This window comes from Stenella coeruleoalba (assembly GCF_951394435.1).
Source record: "Stenella coeruleoalba genome assembly, chromosome: 9".
In the NCBI taxonomy this organism is placed as follows: Eukaryota; Metazoa; Chordata; class Mammalia; order Artiodactyla; family Delphinidae; genus Stenella; species Stenella coeruleoalba.
Genome location: NC_137155.1, coordinates 104735324 through 104754864, shown reverse-complemented (window position 1 = coordinate 104754864; position 19541 = coordinate 104735324). Strand labels below are relative to the sequence as shown.

The window sequence follows — 19541 nt, the reverse complement described above, 5'->3', positions numbered from 1 at the left end:
AAGGGCTCAGGGAGCAATAAGCGTGTGTTTGAAGGCTGTGCACACAGTGGACAGACCCATGTGTCTCCGTGCCTTGTACAGCACTCAGACATGTTCTCACACACACACGTGCAGTCACACACGCATGCAGACACGCTCCCGTGTGCACACACGCACATCTGCTTGTCGGGGCCCAGCACTGGGGATTCCTACCGTGCCCACGTACCCGGCCGGCACTCCAGAAAGGGCCGTGCACAGCCCTCCCGCCCATCAGAAATCTGGGCTGCCTCTGGAACGGCCCTGTGCTTCCCACGCGAGATTTCCTTTCCTCCCTTCCTCGCGCTCCACTTCTCCCCGCGTGAGCGTCCTCTGTCCCGTCAGCAGAACTCGGCCGCGCGGCAGGCAAAGCAGAGGCCAGCACGGTCTGCTCTGCTCAGAGCAGGGCAACCTCCTGCGCCTCCTCGTGGGTTTTGTGCTTCTCCCCATGCCCTGTTGCTGCGCTTTCTTTGCCTCTGGTCCCCCACTTTCCCTTTCTGGGGTGTTTCCCTCTAACTGGGCTGTGACTGCCAGAGTCCTGGAGCCGGGGCCCAGGGGTGACGCAGGACCGGCGACACAGGACCTGGTTCCGGAAGCCACCGTCAGCAGGAGCCGGGCAAACAAGGAAAGAAGGAACCCCTCCGCGCTCTTCCTGGGGCCCGTGTAAGGATGCCCGGGAAGGAGCAGCACAGCCCCAAGCGGCAGCAGTCCTGCAGGGCGCGGGCTCGGGAGGGGCTTGGCTCCTCTGGGTCCTTCACCGAGGCCAACCTGTAAATGCCCTCGGATTCGCCTGTCAGGCAGGCACCTGACGACGGAGACCTGCATCTACAAGAGGTGGAGTTAGGCCCTTCGGTATCACACAGACGTTGCTGGGCGGTTTCACGCCCCGCCCTCGTGCTTCCGAATCGCTTAACAGCCTGTCACGAATGAGCTCTACCTTCTAGCCCACCCTGGTCTTATTCCCTGCCTTTTCCTGTTGTTTCTGTCGCAAATGTATCACCAGTCAGCTCTCTGGACATCAGAGGGACAGACGTCCTGTCAGCCTCAGGCCTTCACCGGGGTGGGTCTCATGCCCAGAGCGCCCATTTGGGGTCAGCCCCATGGGCTTCCATTGCGGATGGCGGGGTGCTCAGCGTGGCTGAGGAATGAGCCTCTTGGATCCTTTCTCAGACGAGTCTGGGGATGAAGCATCTCAGCAGGTGCGTCCACTCCGGGAGGCTCGTATGCTTTGAGGGGAGAGCAGCATGGTGCTAACGCAGGTCTGGCTGCGGAGAATAACGCGATGAACAAGCTGTGCCCTGAAAAGCCCACTCCCCAGTGCTTTTCCCCATCCGGTGGGCCACCCTTTGTGGGGTGCCGTGGGGCCACGATGGATGGTGGCGGCTGCTGCATCCTGGGGAGGGACGGTGGCCCCACAGGGTGGACAGCGCTTTCTCTGGGGGGCGGTCCCCTGGGCCGTTGGGCCAAAGAGAAGATAAAACTCCCCACCCACCCGCCTGCTAGGCCAGGAGACAGGAGGGGGAAGTGCTCTCTTGGGTGCTGCGGAACGGAGGGTGCCGAGCAGGGTCGGGAGGCGGACGGGCCTGGGGTCTGTGGGACAGTCGGGCCCAGTGTTCAGTTCCACATGCAGGTGGGCTGGCCGAGCTGTCACCCCCAGCCCCAGCGTCTGGGCAGCCCAGCCTTGCCTGGGGTGGGGAGGCCGCAGGAAGCCTGCCTGGATGAGGGCCCGGCAGGGGCCAGGGACGGGTGGGAGTGGGCACAGCTGACCCTGGGGTCAGCCACACCAGTCAGCAGAGAGGGGTGACTGAGGGGATAAGCCAGGGTAGGGTGCGGGGGACACTCAGCTCAGCCCCGCACACGCACACCCCCCCTCCTCTCTCAAACATACACAGCCCCCATCTGCTGAGGGACCCCGCGCTGTGCCCAGGTCTTTAGGGAGTGGAAGTCTCCTGGGGAGGAACGCAAGGGCCCCAGCGCCCCTTGCTGGACCCTCGGACGGTGGCCCGTGGAGGGCAGGCTACAGGGAGCAGGGAAGGACCCCCGCTGACCCCACCTCAGGGCAGGGTCCCCACTGTGGAATCCTGGCCCCGCTGGCTGGAGCTCAGGGCCGCAGCCTCCGTTCCCGTTGACCCCGCAGGTTAGGCTCCCCCAGCCCCTCCTTCCCAGACTGAGGACCCCCACACCCGCAGGCCCTGCGCGGCTCCAGCCCCTTCCTGGGGAGGCCCGCACTGCCCGCAGCAGGTGCGCTTCCGACTCAGGCCTTGGGCCGGCGTGGGGTACGGGGTGGGCGGGGGCTGGGCGCCCTCACGGGCGGAGGGGTCGAGGAAGCCCTGGGACGCAGGCGGGCCTGGGAGGCTCGGCGGCCACAGGGCAGCAGAAGGCCAAGGGCGGAGCACGGGGGGCTGGGCGCCCGCAGAGATTCGGCGGGGTTGGGGGCCAGGCAGGCCGGAGCACGTTTCGCGGACCGCTCCCCGCGGGGGGGGGGGCGGGGCGTGGGCGTGGCCGGCGGGCGGGCGCGCGGCGTGTCGGGGGCGGGGCATGGGCGGGGCCGGGCGTGTCGGGGCGGGGCCGGCGGCGCTGTCCGGTGCTGAAACCGCGGCAGCGCCGGGAGCGCGGGGAGGGGCGGCCGCCATGGACTGAGCGCCGCCGACATGGGGCCGCTGCTCGCGCTCCTGCTGCTGCTGCTGCTGCTGCCGCGCGCCCCGCCCGCCGCCCCCGCGCCCCGCGCCCGCCCGCTACCGGGGCTGCTCGGTGAGTGGGGTCGGGGTCTGGGTCGAGGCTGGGGAGGGGCTCCCGTGTGACTGAGGGGAGCGGCGGGGGGGGGCCCGAGTGGGGGCGGGGGTTTCTCGGTGCTAGAAGGCGGTGTTGGGGGCGCCTGGGAGATGAGGGGCAGGTGGGGGAGGAGGTGAGGGCCGCGCGGGCGTCGCGGGTCCGCCCGTACTTCTCCTCGGTTTGCGGCCCCCGGCGGGCGCGGGGCGGTGAGAGCGCGCTCTGCGTGGGCGACCCCCGCGTGGTCGTGCCGCGTGCGCCGCGGGCCGAGCCGGGGGGCGGGCGGGGCGCCCGGGGGGGCGCGGGGCCTTCGCTCCCCCGGCCTCGGTCCCCCGCGGGGTCCTTCCCGCCCCTAGCGGCCTCCTCCCCCCTGCCGGCGCTCGCAGTCGCACGGACATTTTCCTCCCGTGACGGGAGTGGGAGGGCGAGGGTGGGAAGCGCCACGGGGAGCGCCCCGAATCGCCTTCCTACAGGCGTGGCCTTTGACACTCCGCCCCGGGAGCAGTCGGGCCCCTCCCTCCCGCCGCGCTCATCTTTGTGTGCAGGAGGCCTTCCAGCCGCCGGCGTGCCCGCGGCTTCAAGGCCGGAATAAATGGTGCTACAAGACTGAGCGCAAATCCAGGTCCAGGGTGGTGGAGGGGGCCTCTCTCCGCCGCCCACCGCCTCCTCCTGCCTCTGGTCTCCTTGGGCGTCGCTGTCCCAAACAAACGGAAACTGCAGCGAGCGGTGGACAGGCGGTCTCCCCAGACTCCTCGCTAATGCGGCCACTTGCCCTGAGTCCCTCTCTGCTTTCCGGGTCTTCACACTCACTCCCTGGCCTGGTGGGCAGCGTGGCACAGTTGGAGGCAGAGCTGGATCCAGGAGGAGGTCCTCGCCTGCTGGGGTGGAGTCCTGGGGTGGAAGGGTGTGTCTGGTTGGCCACATCCTGGGGTCCTGTTGTCAGAGTCACCTCGGGCCCTGGGGGCCACTCCATGCACAGGTGAGCCTTGCCAGGTGAACCCTGCTTGGCGAGGCTCCGGGGCCTGGCTCACTCTGCCTTGAGCTCCAGGGCCTTGCCCCCGATCAGCAACAAAGGCCGAGCTGCGGGCTGGTCTGCTTTGGCTGGGCTGTGTTCCCTCCTTTGTCGGGCCGGAACTGGCATATCACCTCACGTGAGAGCTGTTTGCTCAGCTCGCCAGATGCCACCCTCCACATACACACACGGTCAGGGAGAGCCAGGATCAGCTGACACTGGCCACTCAGTGTTGCAGGGAAGGTAGCTTCTACGAGATGCGGGGGAGGCTGGTCCTCGACTATCCTCTTTCCATTGTAATTGCCAGTTCATAGCATTTTTCAGAAATCGTAGATAAAGGAGGAAGTGGGGAGGGGGGTGGTAGCTCAGGGAGGGAGCAAGGAAAACCCAGGGCCGGACACATGTGAAGAGAAGAGAATCGCTAAGCTGCCCAGGACAGCACTGCCCGACACAGCAGTGGAGTTCCGGCTACAAGCAAAGTCGAGTCATATCACTGAGAAGGGGTGACTTATTCCCCCTCTGTTCACGATGTGGCCCAAGGGAGCCTCCTGGATGCAGTCTTGATGTGGGACAACATTAGGGGCCCAGGCATTGTTACAACTGTCTCAGGGACTCCAGGTGATCCGTTTAACCTGCTGTATCCAGGGATGATTGGACACTGCCACGGCAGAGTATACAGGTAGTCAGATGGAAGTGTGGTCTTCCCATTTGGGGCCCCAACCCGGGCTTGCATGTAGCCGTGTCTACCTATGTACGCTCCCAAGGTTCTGTTCACCCAGCCTTATGTCCATGCGCCATCCGCACCCGGAGGGCTGCTGCCTTATCCTCAGGATTCACATACACAGTCTCCAGAAAGTGCACGGGGAACCGTGGTCACCCATGAAAGGCATATGCTACTATGTTTCTCTTTCTCAGCCATCTGGAACTTGTTTGTTAGTGGTCGCACCAACTACAGTGTTCCAAATAGTGATGGACAGGGAAAGATGCACCAGAGACCTTAGATCTGGCCCCAACCATGTCACTCGTACCTATTTTTCAATTTAGCTCTTCACACTCAACTTCACGTTAAGGCCTACACAACACGTGGTTCAAGGAGATAACACGTTTTTGCTCCTCATTTGCACCATGAAGTTGTAGGTTAGAATAAGGGGTCAAATGTCACCAAGACCTAAGACCAGTTCTTTTTGCACCGGATGCCTTGCCTTGAGCGAGGGGCCTCTTCACATTTAGACAGTGAAGGAGCTCTTGTTGAAACCCTGGGTTGACAGAACTACCGCATCTGAGTTTAACTTCATTGCTCTGAGCCACGTGCCATGGCGAGGCCTTATTTCCACGGCAGCTGATGGCAGCTTCCCACTGACAGTGGGTGTTGCACCTCTCCCTTTCTCTTCAAGTGCACCCTTCCACCTTAATCACTTAAGCTTCCTGACCTTGCACCACCCATTCTGCCCATGTCTTTCTGGTGCAAAAGGCTCCCTTATGGCCCAAGGTGTCCCATTATTTGTGACACTATTATCAGGGTTGAATGGGGCAGGAATAAGGCACCCCTTCTCAATGATATGACTCAACTTTGTTTGTAGCTAGAACACCATTGCTGTGTTGGGCATTGCTGTCCTGGGCAGCTGAGTGATTCTCTTCGTATAAGTCCATCTTTGGGTTTTCCTTCTCCCTCCCTCTGCCTTTCCCTGTGATTTTACGACGTCCTTTTGTTCAGGTGCTCAGTACTTTTTCCATAAGGATGATGGGAACATGAGCCTTTTGTCTTTAAGCCATTCTTCAGTTACAGGGAGGCCAGTTTGTGAACCTGCTCCAGCAGCCTCCACGTTTAAGGGCAGTCATGTTAAAGATCTTCCTCTTTTGCTAAAGGAAAATGAATTTCCTTTGCCAAAGGACAGAGTCAACCTTTCGTGCAAATTTTTCTTGGAGAATCCAAAGTCAGACCTACCCAGTGCACCTGGCTTTGAAGATGGGCGGCTGTTTCTTTTTTCTCCTTTGTTTTTGCCTCTCGATTTGCCCACACATAGTTTTCATTCGCTAGTGAGCCCACTCCCGGAGCAGGAGTCGGCTTGCTTTGTCACCTAGATGGCACGACATTTATTTTTGAATCAAAGCATCCTTCCTGCCACAAAAGCACAAATCCATCTTTGCTCCTTGGGGTCCGGAGCTGTTGATTTTGTTGGCTGTATGGTGATGAGCAGCCTGCCCCTCCCCCCGAGAGAGCCCTGCTGCCTTCTCTCTGGCTGTGAGCCTTTCTCTGCCTGTTGTTTCCTCCTCCTGGTCCGGCTCCTGCAGCCTCAGGTGCTGGTTGATGTCCCCATGCAGAAGGATTGGGGCACAGGGAAAACCCCAGGCTTCCGGGAAGGGGAGGTACCAGACAGTGGGCTCACCCACGGATGCAGAGGTGTTGGGTGGAACTGTGGTGCGGCTGTCTCCTGTGTCCAGAGACAGCAGTTCAACGTGTCAGACTCGGGAGGAATGTGTAGGGAAATACAGAGGTTTTTAGATGGCTTCCTCTCTGTGCTAAGCTTAGCTGTGCGTCTCAGCATCTTGCATCTCTTCTTTTAAAAGCTGATCTCTTTTTGCACCTGCTTACCAGGATCACCGTCAGCGGTACCCACCAAGGAGGTGCAGGGGGTGTGCTAAATTCGTAGTGGTCTGCTTTCTACTTTCCTCTCGGGGGTGGTGCTGGTCTCCGCTGATAATTTCTGTACGCCACGAGATGTGCAGACTTGTTGGATTCCTGGCTTCCCGTGAAGAAGGGCAGTAGGGGCACAGTGAATCTGCAGCTCAGGCAGGATGGAATCCAGGGCTCGTCACCCCAGGGCATATGTTTTGATGAACTCTGTGGCAGTCATTGGTTCTTTTACATGATAATAATGTATGCATTCTGAGTTTATTTTGTTCTGTGTTTTACATGCAATATTACCTAACTTGAAAATGCAGTTATTTATCCACTTTTCTTAGGATTTTTGAAAGTTAGGAATATGGGGTGAGGAAGTGGAGTGAAGTATGGAGAGGTGGGGTCAGCTGAGCTGTCATTACGCATATGGTCTTATTAAGAAGGGTTTCCATTACCACGACCTCTTGGAGCATTACCTTAGAATTGCAACATATTTTATGAAAGGGTGTTTGTAACTCAATGTGATCCAAACTAAAAACAACCCTCTGGTTTTGGGTGGTAGGTATTTAAGATGTGCCTGGTTAGGTGCAAATATTGCTAGTTTAAGAATTCTTTACGTGTGGAGAGGTGAAAAAAAGCTTAAGAAGAAAGTGGACAGAAGGGTTTTTTTTATCTAGATGTATCCCGGTAGGTGAGGCTCAGCTGATCTTATCTCTTCTGACAAGACGTTCCGTTTCCTGAGAAAGCAGACAGTTGAATTCATGGCAGATAACTCTCTGTGCCACATAAAAGCACCTGGCAGCTGTTTTCACATTAGTCTAAATTGACCTTCATAAATGTAGACCCAGCTGGACTTATTTTTCAAATCTTGGTTGATAGGAGGCCAGACAACTGGAGGAGCAGGAAACAGTCAATGCACTTTTCTGCTGGCTGGAAACAGAGTTTGTGGAAGGAAGAAGGAAATTTTTTCTTTTAACTCGTGCTCTAACAACTTGGCCAGGATCACTACTTAAGTATCTAGGGCAGGAAGTGAAAAGAGGTGTGGTTCTCCTGGAAACACTCATGGTCACGTGTTAAGTGACATTTTCCTTTGTTAGTTGTGGTAAGTAGGTGACTCCCATGTTAACCAAAGAAACTGAACTTCGGGCTAGAGGTGCTGACGTGTGAAACATCAGGGCCTATAAAACGCCCTCCGTGTGTGATGTGCAGAAATAAGGAAGCTGTTGAGGGTTTTGTGATGATCACTTGGCGTTAACTCTCCTGTGTGGAGGTGGGTAAGAGGGCATTTGGTTTACTTATTTTGTGTTTTATCTGTTCTCTCCAGTCGTATTGACTGTGATTCAGAAAACACAAACACACGCCCTCTCAGCCTGTGTGACTAATAATGGTTTCCGTGAGGGCAGCTGGAGGGTGTGATGGGCTGGGGGGGATGAGCTAATAGTTGTAAAACAGATTGGGGTGATTTCTCTTTCTAATTTAATTAAAAATGATCACATAGTGAAATGGTGTTTTCCTTTTGGTATATGGTTCTATGTAGAGATTCCAGTGACAGGAGGTAGCCCAGTTCCATAACCCCAACACTGCCCCGTGCCCTCCCTCTGTCCCTTGAACCCTGGCAACCCCGGGAGCACTCTACATGTGGCTACCTGGACGCCCCCGAATAGCTTTGATAGGTAAGCGTTTCTATCTCCATTTCACAGATGGAAACACTGAGACTTGGAGTGGCTAAGAAGCACGCTGTAGGACACCCAGTGCTGGGATTGGGTCCTGGGCCTCTGACCTTTTCCAGCAGATGACCCCAGGATGGGGCAGGGACACCTCTGTAGGATGCAGGTCCCAGCAGAAGGATTCTGTGTGACGTTAGAACTTGTCCCTCTAATTCCACAAGAACAAGCACGTCTGGGGCGGGGGACATTGATTTTCCAAGTTGGGATTTGTTCTGAGTGTCAGATTCAATTATTTGGCTAGCTGTTCTGGAGAATTTTGGTGTTTGGAAGTGGGTGACTTGCTTCTGGACACCTTTAGCCTTCCCAAGACGGCAGGAGTGCACGTGCCACCACAGCATCACAGATTCATGTGTCCATAAACTCTGTTCAGAATGCCTCTGGGTTTCCATCAGATTTTTAAAATGTAGTAATACCAACACCAAAGAAGCTAGCTCTCATTTGAGACTTGTTACACCAAACGGTATACTTGAGAGTAAGGCACGAAGGAGGGATTACTTTCATAAGAAAAACTTAAGAGTAGGTTCCGTCTAAGCTTGACATTTAGAGTGGTAGACAGGCAAGGGATGGGGCATTCTGGTCACTCATTATTCTTTCCTGAGGTGTGCTGGCAGGCAAGAGAATGAAGCTTCCCTCATGCGACATGAGCAGTCTGTGTCACCTCGTGGTCCTAAAAGCCCATTTTGCAATGTCCTACGTACAGTACAAAGGATGTGTTTAGAAGTTTGTTTGGCGGAAGGAATTTTCAGAAGAAAGGCTGACCTGGCTGCCAAAGGGAAGAGGGCTTGACATTAATGGTACAAGTCAGTTCTGACTCTAGCAGTGAAATATAGTCAACTCATAAATGGACGGAGCAGCCACTAAAGTTGGCCCTGGGAGGCTGATGCTTTTTCCATCTGGGGCTGTGGCTTTAATCCAGCTCAGAGCAGTAATTAACCTGAGGTACGGCTTGAAGCCAATTCAGTGATATGTATGTTCCCTGAAATAGCTGGTATTTTAACGGCACCAGACGAGGCAGACCAGCGAAAGAAAGCACAGTTTCTCCGTGGTGGGTGGGAATGGGAATCTGGAGAAGAAGTGGTGCAAGTTGCCGTCCCCCAGCCTTCCCATCTCAAGCCGTCTTCTGTCCTGCAAAGGCACATCGCTTTTACCAAACAATACTTCGGGTCTTCTTGAATCTCCTTTTCTGCTTTTGCCTGAAAATAGGCCAAGGTTCACATCACCAAACTTCCATCTGAGCTAAGTGTTGCCTAAGCAAAACACAGGGAAGTCCCAGGGTCAGTTCCAGGGGCCCGGGGCCCAGCCTTGTGCCTGAGCCTTCCCCAGCCTCATACCTGTCTCCCCAGGGCATCCTGGTCCCTGATTCCATGACATGGTCCACGTTGAACCAAGAGAGGATTCCAGTAGTTTCCAAACACATGGTGGGGACTGAGTGGATATGGGTCCAGGACACAAACTACAGGAGCAAAGATACCATTTCAGGGGGGCATGTGACTGACTGAGGGCCTGCCTCATCCTTCCATCTGGTAATCTTTACAGTTTGCACGCACAACAGGAGTCAAGAGAAATGAAAGTACTTCACCTAAACCACTCTGAATTTATACCGTGATAAAAATGCCAAATTCTTTGTGTTTTTGAGAAGATTTTATGAGCTGGTGGGAGAGCCCTTGGTAATGGCAGTCCTAGTTGTAACCCTACTTGTTTTTAGAAGCTCCAGGTTTCTCCAGCTTGGTGGCCACACAGGGTGGAATATTGTTATCATTGAAAACAGTGCGACTTTGCTGAGTCCAAGTCTCAGCTGAACTGACTACTGAGGTTTTTGCAAAAGCAACCATTTAAAACAGCAATATCGGGAATTCCCTGGCGGCCCAGGGGTTAGGATTCCGTACTTTCACTGCAGAGGGCCCGGGTTCGATCCTTGGTCGGTGAACTGAGATCCTACAAGCCTTGTGGCACGGCCAAACAAACAAACAAAGTCATATGATTTATGTTTTCTAAGAAGCGTATTTAAAAAACAGTCACCAGCCCAGCTAGAATGCATTCCTCATTATATTGTACCAATGAGAACAAATAACGGTGATAACACGTCTGCAGGTTACGTCACCCCTTCAAAGAGCTTCAGGCCCTTGAATAAAAGAAAGAGGGCGTAAATAATAGTCACACGAATTCTGACACGTTTGAGTGGAGAGTGGAATCAAAAGGGATGGTCCATACTCTTTTTCAAACACAGTAAACACTTCCTTTTAAATAATATTTGATATTTGATAAATGCAGAAATCAGAGCACTTTTGGGGGTATATTTGACATGACTAGTTGGCACTGTTTTTAAGTGTCTGGATTTTTGTCTCGTCACCGAAGCATAAACATATTTGACGGTAGAGACTGAAGGCCTCACACACCTTGCAGAAGCGTTGGGGGTCACACGCAGCACTCGGGACCCAACTTGCTGAGCACGTCTGCCTTTTGCGCCTGACACAACGCACGGTGGCCGCCCTGCGAGGGCACCACACGCAGTGTCCACGGCGGCCCCGCAGTGCCCGGTTCTCGTGGAGAGAGGGCTCCCCCAGCGCAGGGCTCCCGAGTCCACCACCGCCTGCGCCGCTCACCTGGGGATGTTCTGTGCCGCACGGTCCGTCGGAGAAGATGGCCGCGGCGGCGACGGTAGCCGCGGAGCGGGGGCCTCGCTGCCTCCGGGTCCGACTCCGCTGTGTCTCTACTGTGAGCCCTGGGCTCAGGCCTTCGGATTTGGGACCCGGGGTGCGTGGTCCTGGCACCACCAAGTCCCCGCCGGTGTCCGGCGGTCACTGCAGGCTGTCCCTCTCTGCTTGCCTGTGTGGCTCCGCTGGCCACCCCATCCCCGCTCTCCCGAGGGGAGCCCGGTGACTCTGGCCGGTCGCCTGCCCTCTGAACTGCAGTTTGAGGGGCGAGTCTCGCCGCCCCGTGTTTGGCAGGCCTGTGGGAAGGCAGCGCCTTCCACCTGCGTGGGCTGTCGGATTCCTGCTGCGAGGTATCTGCTGGGCGCTGGTCAGTGCCCCAGTGTGTTCCTGTGCTTTGCTCCCCAGGTCCACCCTTTCTTCCCCGCAGCCTTTCTCTCAGAGGAAGGACGGTGGGGACAGGCGCTCCCTCGCTCTGCTCCTGGTTTTCGTCAGGCTCCTCAGGTTCTGGGGACCCGGCCCATTGGTGGGGCGGTGGGAGGTCAGGAGCTGAGCTGGCTGTCTTCCACCTTGCCTGACGGTTCCTGCCAGGGACAAGCCCTGGTGCCCCGCAGGTGAGCGCGTGTGGCCTGTGGCTCGCTGCCCGGCCGCCCCGCCCAGAAACCTCCCCCCAGGAAGGTCTGACTTTCACCCCGTCCGCGGTCCCTGGTCTCCACTCCGGGAGCTCACTCCCAGCCCTCTCCAGGCTGCACCCCACTCCTGTCCTCGCCGGGGGTCCCGCCGCGCGTCCCTCCCCAGAGGAAACCGCAGCGCGTGTCTGTGGGGAGGGGAGGCAGAGGTGCCAGCGGGATGTCCCGTGGGGAGCAGACGGCGAGGCTGGGGTCCTGGTGGAGTCCTCCTGGGGGGGCACATCCTGGGCCTTGCCCAGCAAGGATTCCAAGTTCTTTGCCCAACTTCGGTGTCACACCCAGGGCCTGGAATATGCTTTTAAAAAAAGACTTTCGGCAGAGTGTAGGTGGAATAGGGAAACTGTGGTATCAGAAGCCAAGGCTTCCATCTCTTGCAGAACCAGGTGTGGGCTGAATTTCTCTCTGATAGGAGCCAGGCGGGGTGCCTGTGCAGGGTGGCCCAGCCCCTGGCTGTGCCAGCGTCTGTTTCCCCGGAAGTGGCCATGCCAGGCCTTGGGTCTCCTGTTTGCTTTTGTCTTGTTTGGGGCAAGCACTTCAAAGGGCACGTCAAGTGCGGATGCTGAAAGCCCAGAGAATGCTCTTTTACGTGAGTTTTTCATCACTGGGAATTTAAGCAGGAGGAAGCATTTTGATGACTTGAGTAAAGAAACCTTTTTTAAATGGAAAAATTATTTTTCAAAATAAAGATTAGATTCTTAGTTTAGTCTACTAGGAAGCCGAATCACTTATTTTCTATCTGTGATAATTTCTTTTTTTTTTAATTGTTGCATTTTATTTTATTTTTTTATACAGCAGGTTCTTAGTAGTCATCCATTTTATACACATCAGTGTATACATGTCAATCCCAGTCTCCCAATTCATCCCACCACCACCACCCCTCCCCCCCACCGCTTTCCCCCCTTGGTGTCCATATGTTTGTTCTCTACATCTGTGTCTCTATTTCTGCCCTGCAAACCGGTTCATCTGTACCATTTTTCTAGGTTCCACATGTACGCGTTAATATACGATATTTGTTTTTCTCTTTCTGACTTACTTCACTCTGTACGACAGTCTCTAGATCCATCCACATCCCTACAAATGACCCAATTTTGTTCCTTTTTATGGCTGAGTAGCATTCCATTCTGTATACGTACCATATCTTCTTTATCCATTCGTCTGTCGATGGGCATTTAGGTTGCTTCCATGACCTGGCTGTTGTAAATAGTGCTGCAGTGAGCATTGGGGTGCATGTGTCTTTTTGAATTATGGTTTACTCTGGGTATATGCCCAGTAGTGGGATTGCTGGGTTGTATGGTAGTTCTAGTTTTAGTTTTTTAAGGAACTGTTCTCCAGAGAGGCTGTATCAATTTACATTCCCACCAAAAGTGCAAGAGGGTTCCCTTTTCTCCACACCCTCTCCAGCATTTGTTGTTTGTACATTTTCTGATGATGCCCATTCCAACTGGTGTGAGGTGATACCTCATTGTAGTTCTGATTTGCATTTCTCTAATAATTTGTGATGTTGAGCAGCTTTTCATGTGCCTCTTGGCCATCTGTATGTCTTCTTTGGAGAAATGTCTGTTTAGGTCTTCTGCCCATTTTTGGATTGGGTTGTTTGTTCTTTTAATATTGAGCTGCATGAGCTGTTTATATATTTTGGAGATTAATCCTTTGTCCATTGATTCTTTTGCAAATACTTTCTCCCATTCTGAGGGCTGTCTTTTCGGCTTGTGTATGGTTTCCTTTGCTGTGCAAAAGCTTTTAAGTTTCATTAGGTCCCATTTGTTTATTTTTGTTTTTATTTCCTTTACTGTAGGAGGTGGATCAAAAAGGATCTTGCTGTGATTTATGTGAAAGAGTGTCCTTCTGCTGACTTTGTTTCTTCTTCTTTCTCTAGTTCCTTTCGGTGTAAGGTTAGATTGTTTATTTGAGATTTCTCTTGTTTCTTGAGGTAGGCTTGTAAAGCTATAAACTTCCCTCTTAGAACTGCTTTTGTCCCATCCCATAGGTTTTGGATCACCCTGTTTTCATTGTCATTTGTCTTTAGGTATTTTTTGATTTCCTCTTTGATTTCTTCAGTGATCTCTTGGTTATTTAGTAACGTATTGTTTAGCCTTCATGTGTCTGTGTTTTTTACGTTTTTTCCCCCTGGAATTGATTTCTAATCTCATAGCGTTGTGGTCAGAAAAGATGCTTGATATGATTTAAATTTTCTTAAATTTACTGAGGCTTGATTTATGACCCAAGATGTGATTTATCCTGGAGAATGTTCTGTGCGCACTTGAGAAGAAAGTATAATCTGCTGTTTTTGGATAGAATGTCCTATAAATATCAAATCTGTCTGGTCTATTGTGTCATTTAAAGTATGTTTCCTTATTAACTTTCTGTTTGGATGATCTGTCCATTGGTGTAAGTGAGGTGTTAAAGTCCCCCACTATTATTGTGTTACTGTCGATTTCCTCTCTTATAGCTGTTAGCAGTTGCCTTAGGTATTGAGGTGCTCCTATGTTGGGTGTATATATATTTATAATTGTTATATCTTTTTCTTGGATTGATCCCTTGATCATTATGTAGTGTCCTTCCTTGTCTCTTGTGACATTCTTTATTTTAAAGTCTATTTTATCTGATATGAGTATTGCTACCCTAGTTTTCTTTTGATTTCCATTTGCATGGAATATTTTTCCATCCCCTCGCTTTCAGTCTGTATGTGTCGCTAGGTCTGAAGTGGGTCTCTTGTAGACAGCATATATATGAGTCCTGTTTTTGTATCCATTCAGCAAACCTGTGTCTTTTGGTTGGAGCATTTAATCCATTCACGTTTAAGGTAATTATTGATATGTATGTTCCTATGACCATTTTCTCAATTGTTTTGGGTTTGTTTTTCTAGGTCCTTTGCTTCTCTTGTGTTTCCCACTTAGAGAAGTTCCTTTAGCATTTGTTGTAGAGCTGGTTTGGTGGTGCTGAGTTCTCTTAGCTTTTGCTTGTCTGTAAAACTTTTGATTTCTCTGTCGAATCTGAATGAGATCCTTGCTGGGTAGAGTAATCTTGGCTGTAGGTTCTTCCCTTTCATCACTTTAAGTATATCATGGCTCCCTTCTGGCTTGTAGAGTTTCTGCTGAGAAATCAGCTGTTAACCTTATGGGAGTTCCCTTGTATGTTATTCGTCGTTTTTCCCTTGCTGCTTTCAATTAGTTTTCTTTGTCTTTAATTTTTGCCAATTTGATTATTATGTGTCTTGGCATGTTTCTCCTTTGGTTTATCCTGTATGAGACTCTCTGCACTTCCTGGACTTGGGTGGCTATTTCCTTTCCCATGTTAGGGAAGTTTTCAACTATAATCTCTTCAAATATTTTCTCGGGTCCTTTCTCTCTCTCTTCTCCTTCTGGGACCCCTATAATGCTAATGTTGTTGCGTTTAATGTTGTCCCAGAGGTCTCTTGGGCTGTCTTCATTTCTTTTCATTCTTTTTTCTTTATTCTGTTCCACAGCAGTGAATTCCACCATTCTGTCTTGCAGGTCACTTATCCGTTCTTCTGCCTCAGTTATTGTGCTATTGATTCCTTATAGTGTATTTTCTTTTTCAGTTACTGTATTGTTCATCTCTGTTTGTTTGTTCTTTAATTCTTCTAGATCTTTGTTAAACATTTCTTGCATCTTCTCTATCTTTGCCTCCATTCTTTTTCGGTCCTGGATCATCTTCACTGTCATTATTCTGAATTCTTTTTCTGGAAGGTTGCCTATCTCCACTTCATTTAGTTGTTTTTCTGGGGTTCTATGTTGTTCCTTCATCTGGTACATAGCCCTCTGCCTTTTCATCTTGTCTGTCTTTCTGTGAATGTGGTTTTTGTTCCACAGGCTGCAGGATTGTAGTTCTTGCTTCTGCTGCCTGCCCTCTGGTGGGTGAGGCTATCTAAGAGGCTTGTGCAAGTTTCCTGACGGGAGGGGACTGGTGGTGGGTAGAGCTGGCTGTTGCTCTGGTGGGCAGAGCTCAGTAAAACTTTAATGGGCTTGTCTGCTGATGGGTGGGGCTGTCCCCTCCCTTTTGGTGTTTGGCCTAAGGCGACCCAACACTGGAGCCTACCCGGGCTCTTTGGTGGCGCTAATGGCAGACTCTGGGAGGGCTCACGCCAGGGAGTACTTCCCAGAATTTCTGCTGCCAGTGTCCCATGGTGAGCCACAGCCACCCCCTGTCTGTGCAGGAGACCCTCCAACACTAGCAGGTAGGTCTGGTTCAGTCTCCTATGGGGTCCCTGCTCCTTCCCCTGGGTCCCGATGCACACACTACTTTGTGTGTGCCCTCCAAGAGTGGAGTCTCTGTTTCCCCCAGTCCTGTTGAAGTCCTGCAGTCAAATCCCGCTAGCCTTCAAAGTCTGATTCTCTAGGAATTCCTCCTCCCGTTGGCAGACCCCCAGGTTTGGAAGCCTGACGTGTGGTTCAGAACCTTCAATCCAGTGGGTGGACTTCTGTGGTATAAGTGTTCTCCCGTTTGTGAGTCACCCACCCAGCAGTTATGGGATTTGATTTTACTGTGATTGCGCCCCTCCTACCGTCTCATTGTGGCCTCTCCTTTGTATTTGGATGTGGGGTATCTTTTTTGGTGAGTTCCAGTGCCTTCCTGTCGATGGTTGTTCAGCAGTTAGTTGTGATTCCGGTGTTCTCGCAAGCGGGAGTGAGAGCACGTCCTTCTACTCCGCCATCTTGAACCAATCTCTGTGATAATTTCTAATGGTTGTTTATTCCTAACATATCATAATGAACTTAGATTTTAATTTACCCTCATCATAGAAGATGTGGATGCGTACATACAGATGTATAACCAAGATGGTGTAAATGACATGGGTGGTGTGCTGAAAACCATTGTACGGAATTCATATGACAAGCAAATGTCTAGGAGAATGGACCAATGCAATATCAAAGGAACAGTCTGGGAATGAAAACCTTGTTAGTAAAAAATATAGTAAGTGTGTACGGGTTAAAGAGTATCGATACTTAGCAATGAAACTAGATCCTGCCTGGTTACATCTGTTTTGTCTCTGAGAAGAAGTAGTTCTGAAGGAATATGTTGATTTGGTGCTATTCTGAGAAGATGAAAATGTGCAGTCAAGCTGAAAGTTTGGATATTTATGCAGATATGCCTGTTCTTATCCTCCAAAGGCTTTGAGGGAGTGAACTATAGATGTAAAACCCATGTTAGGGTGCTAGGAGACTACATTATTGACACATCAGTACATTAATTAAGCAGTCTATTGGTGATGTTAAAAAATGATATGTTTGGTCTAAATTGATATTGTTGAAGAATATGTAGCATTTGTTTAATGATTAAATGTTTTCCTTAGGAACTCCTAAAGAACATCAGATATCCAGGGTACATTTAAAGGCAAACACTGGGAAAAAAAGAATGTTCCAGATTCTTAGAGGTGATCTTACATAAAACAAGATGTTTCACAAAGATTGTAGAAGATTAAATGGGTCCTAACTCCAAAATCAAAGCCTTATTTTGAAAGATCCGATGTGGGTATGGGTGTACGTGTTTCAAATGGTGTAATAGTTCCTCCAGTATATCAAAAGCTGCTGCTTTGCTGTGTAAAATGAATAAAGGGGGAAGAATACGTCCTTTGAAAAAAGGCGGAGCGTTGTTTTAAGTTTCCCCTGGAGAAGCGGGTGTGCAGTTCCTTTATGTAACCCAGTGGTTTTCCACTGGGGTCTCAACTGTCTTGGTGACATTTTTGGTTGTCCCAGCTGGGGTGGGAGGTGTGCTGCTGGCACCTCCAGAGAGGGGGCTGAGATGCTGAATGAATGTCCTTCAGTGCACAGGATGCCCCCACCCCGGAGGACTGGCCGGAAGGTCAGCTGGGCTGGCTGAGGAGCCCCGATGCAGATGGGGGGCTTGGGAGGAGCTGCTGGCTGTGTGCTCACCTGCAGGAGAGGGAGAGGAGGGCTGATGGGGGTGGCAGAACAAAGTGTAACACAAAGAAGTCTTGTCTCCTCTGCATGCCCTCCAGTTCTGGTGCAGTGACCGGGGACCTGCCCCGAGAATCTGACCCTGTCACTGTTCTGCTGGAAACCTCCCCTCATGGACATGGCCCACGCCATGTGTATGTGTATATGTAGAGGTATACACGTATGCGTATATATATTTGCAAATTACCTACATGCTCTACTGAACTAACGCTTATTATAAAACAAATTAAAAATAAATTTAAAAGAATGAGAGATAAAACATTGCCAATGATTAATTATTATTGTCGAAGGTACAAAAACTTTTTTTCCTCACTAAAATTATTAATATTGTTTCAGATGCTTACTTTTTAAATGTCTTTTCAATCTCAGTGGCTTCAGGGTATACCTGCTGTCTCAGGGCACAATGTGCGGTTAGAACAGTGTCCGCCATTAACGATAATGTATGTAAATCCATGTGTGAAGAAGTCTGGAGGATGGCGTTCCACCTTTCTGACTGCTTCCTTGCTGGGTCTGATTAACTTGCCGTTCCTTTGACCTCACTGTGTCTGAAGAGCTCCCGCTAGGAGAAGCATCAGCTCATCCCGTTTTCTGTGATAGTGTCGTCATTAACCATCCATGATCTCCTTGCAAGGATCCCTTCAAATCTGGTTCATATTGTGCTTAGTTAAAATGGATCACCAGTCACGCCACCGGGCACACGTGAGCGGCAGCGCATCGAGAGGACCGCTGGAGGGTGGCCCACGCTTCTGCACAAGAGCTCCCGGGCCTGTTTGCCACAGACCTCGTGCGGCTGCAGAGTGAGCCCATATATCAGAAACACTTAGCTTTAAGCCAGTATAGTGGTGGGCGTATCTGAATATATACACTCAGTCGTATTTGCTGAATAAATGAATGAGCCAGTTACAGACTGTGAGGCTGGAGAAGATTCCCTGGTCCAGCTTCATCAATTTATAAACAACTTCTAAGTAAGGAGGTTCAGACCTGGGGATGTGGTGGTCACGAAGCCTCGCAGACTGGCCCAGACAGAGCCTGAGGAGGGATACGGGGGGTTCTCTTGGTCTGGAAGTCTTCACGGGCAGAATAAACAGAGACCTGAAGTGTGGGCGAACACTTGCTGGAAGTCGGGACACTGGCCCGGTTATTCTTCCAGACTCCCTTCCAGTTACTCTGGGATTGGACTCTTTATTTTCAGAAGTGATACTTTTGGGGACTTCCTGGTGGTGCAGTGGTTAAGAATCCGCCTGCCAATGCAGGGGACACGGGTTCAATCCCTGGTTGGGGAAGATCCCACATGCTGCGGAGCAACTAAGCCCGTGCGCCACAACTACTGAGCCTGTGCACTAAAGCCCGTGAGCCACAACTGCTGAGCCATGTGCCACAACTACTGAAGCCCACGTACCTAGAGCCCGTGCTCTGCAACAAGAGAAGCCATTGCAATGAGAAGCCCACGCACCCCAACGAAGCGTAGGCCCTGCTCTCCACAGCTGGAGAGAAAGCACGAGTGCAGTAACGAAGACCCAACGCAGCCAAAAAAAAAAAAAAAAAAGTGACTATTTTTCACAAATACACGTAATCTTCTTGTGAAAATTTCTTGACTCTCTGAACCTCTCTCTGGCCTCATCAGCACCCAAAGCTGATGTTCGTGCGTCTCCAGGAAGCAGATTCCCTTTCTTGTTCCCACCCCACTTCTCTGGGTTGGCATCAAAAGCCAGTGAAATACAAAGGACTGTTGATTATCCGATGACTAATTCCTATCAACTATTCTTATAAAAATGGGATGAGGGAAGGGAATACATTTCTACATTATAAGCATCAGATTTTCTTGCTACTATTCATTATGCATCACTCTAACCTCCAGAAGAACACTTTATAAAATTCAGATTCTCATTCTAAGAACATTTCAAAATGAGTGAATGACTAGTCTTCAGCTTAGAAAATGTCAGGAAGTGAGGTTTGCTTATTCAGTTGGAATAAAATGTAAATCACTCAGAAAATATAAACTCACATGTGGGAGCTTCCTCTGCCGGCATCGATCAGTGGGCTGAATGACCCATACCATGCTCTTATCTTCATCTAGAAACCACCATTTTCATGTTAGCTTAATTGCTTTCCACTGAAG

At 51.3% G+C, this 19541-nt stretch overlaps 1 protein-coding gene across 3 annotated transcripts in view; it reads left to right on the top strand.

Moving 5' to 3' along the window:
* Positions 1-2620: 2620 nt before the first annotated feature.
* Positions 2621-19541, top strand: part of PTPRN2 (protein tyrosine phosphatase receptor type N2) — a 697620-nt gene continuing 680699 nt past the window's right edge. For all 3 annotated transcript variants that reach the window (XM_079932273.1, XM_079932274.1, XM_079932276.1), the window contains exon 1: positions 2621-2766. In XM_079932273.1, coding sequence (XP_079788399.1) covers positions 2667-2766 — 100 coding nt within the window. In that variant the 5' untranslated portion in view covers positions 2621-2666. The remainder of the gene's footprint in view (positions 2767-19541) is intronic.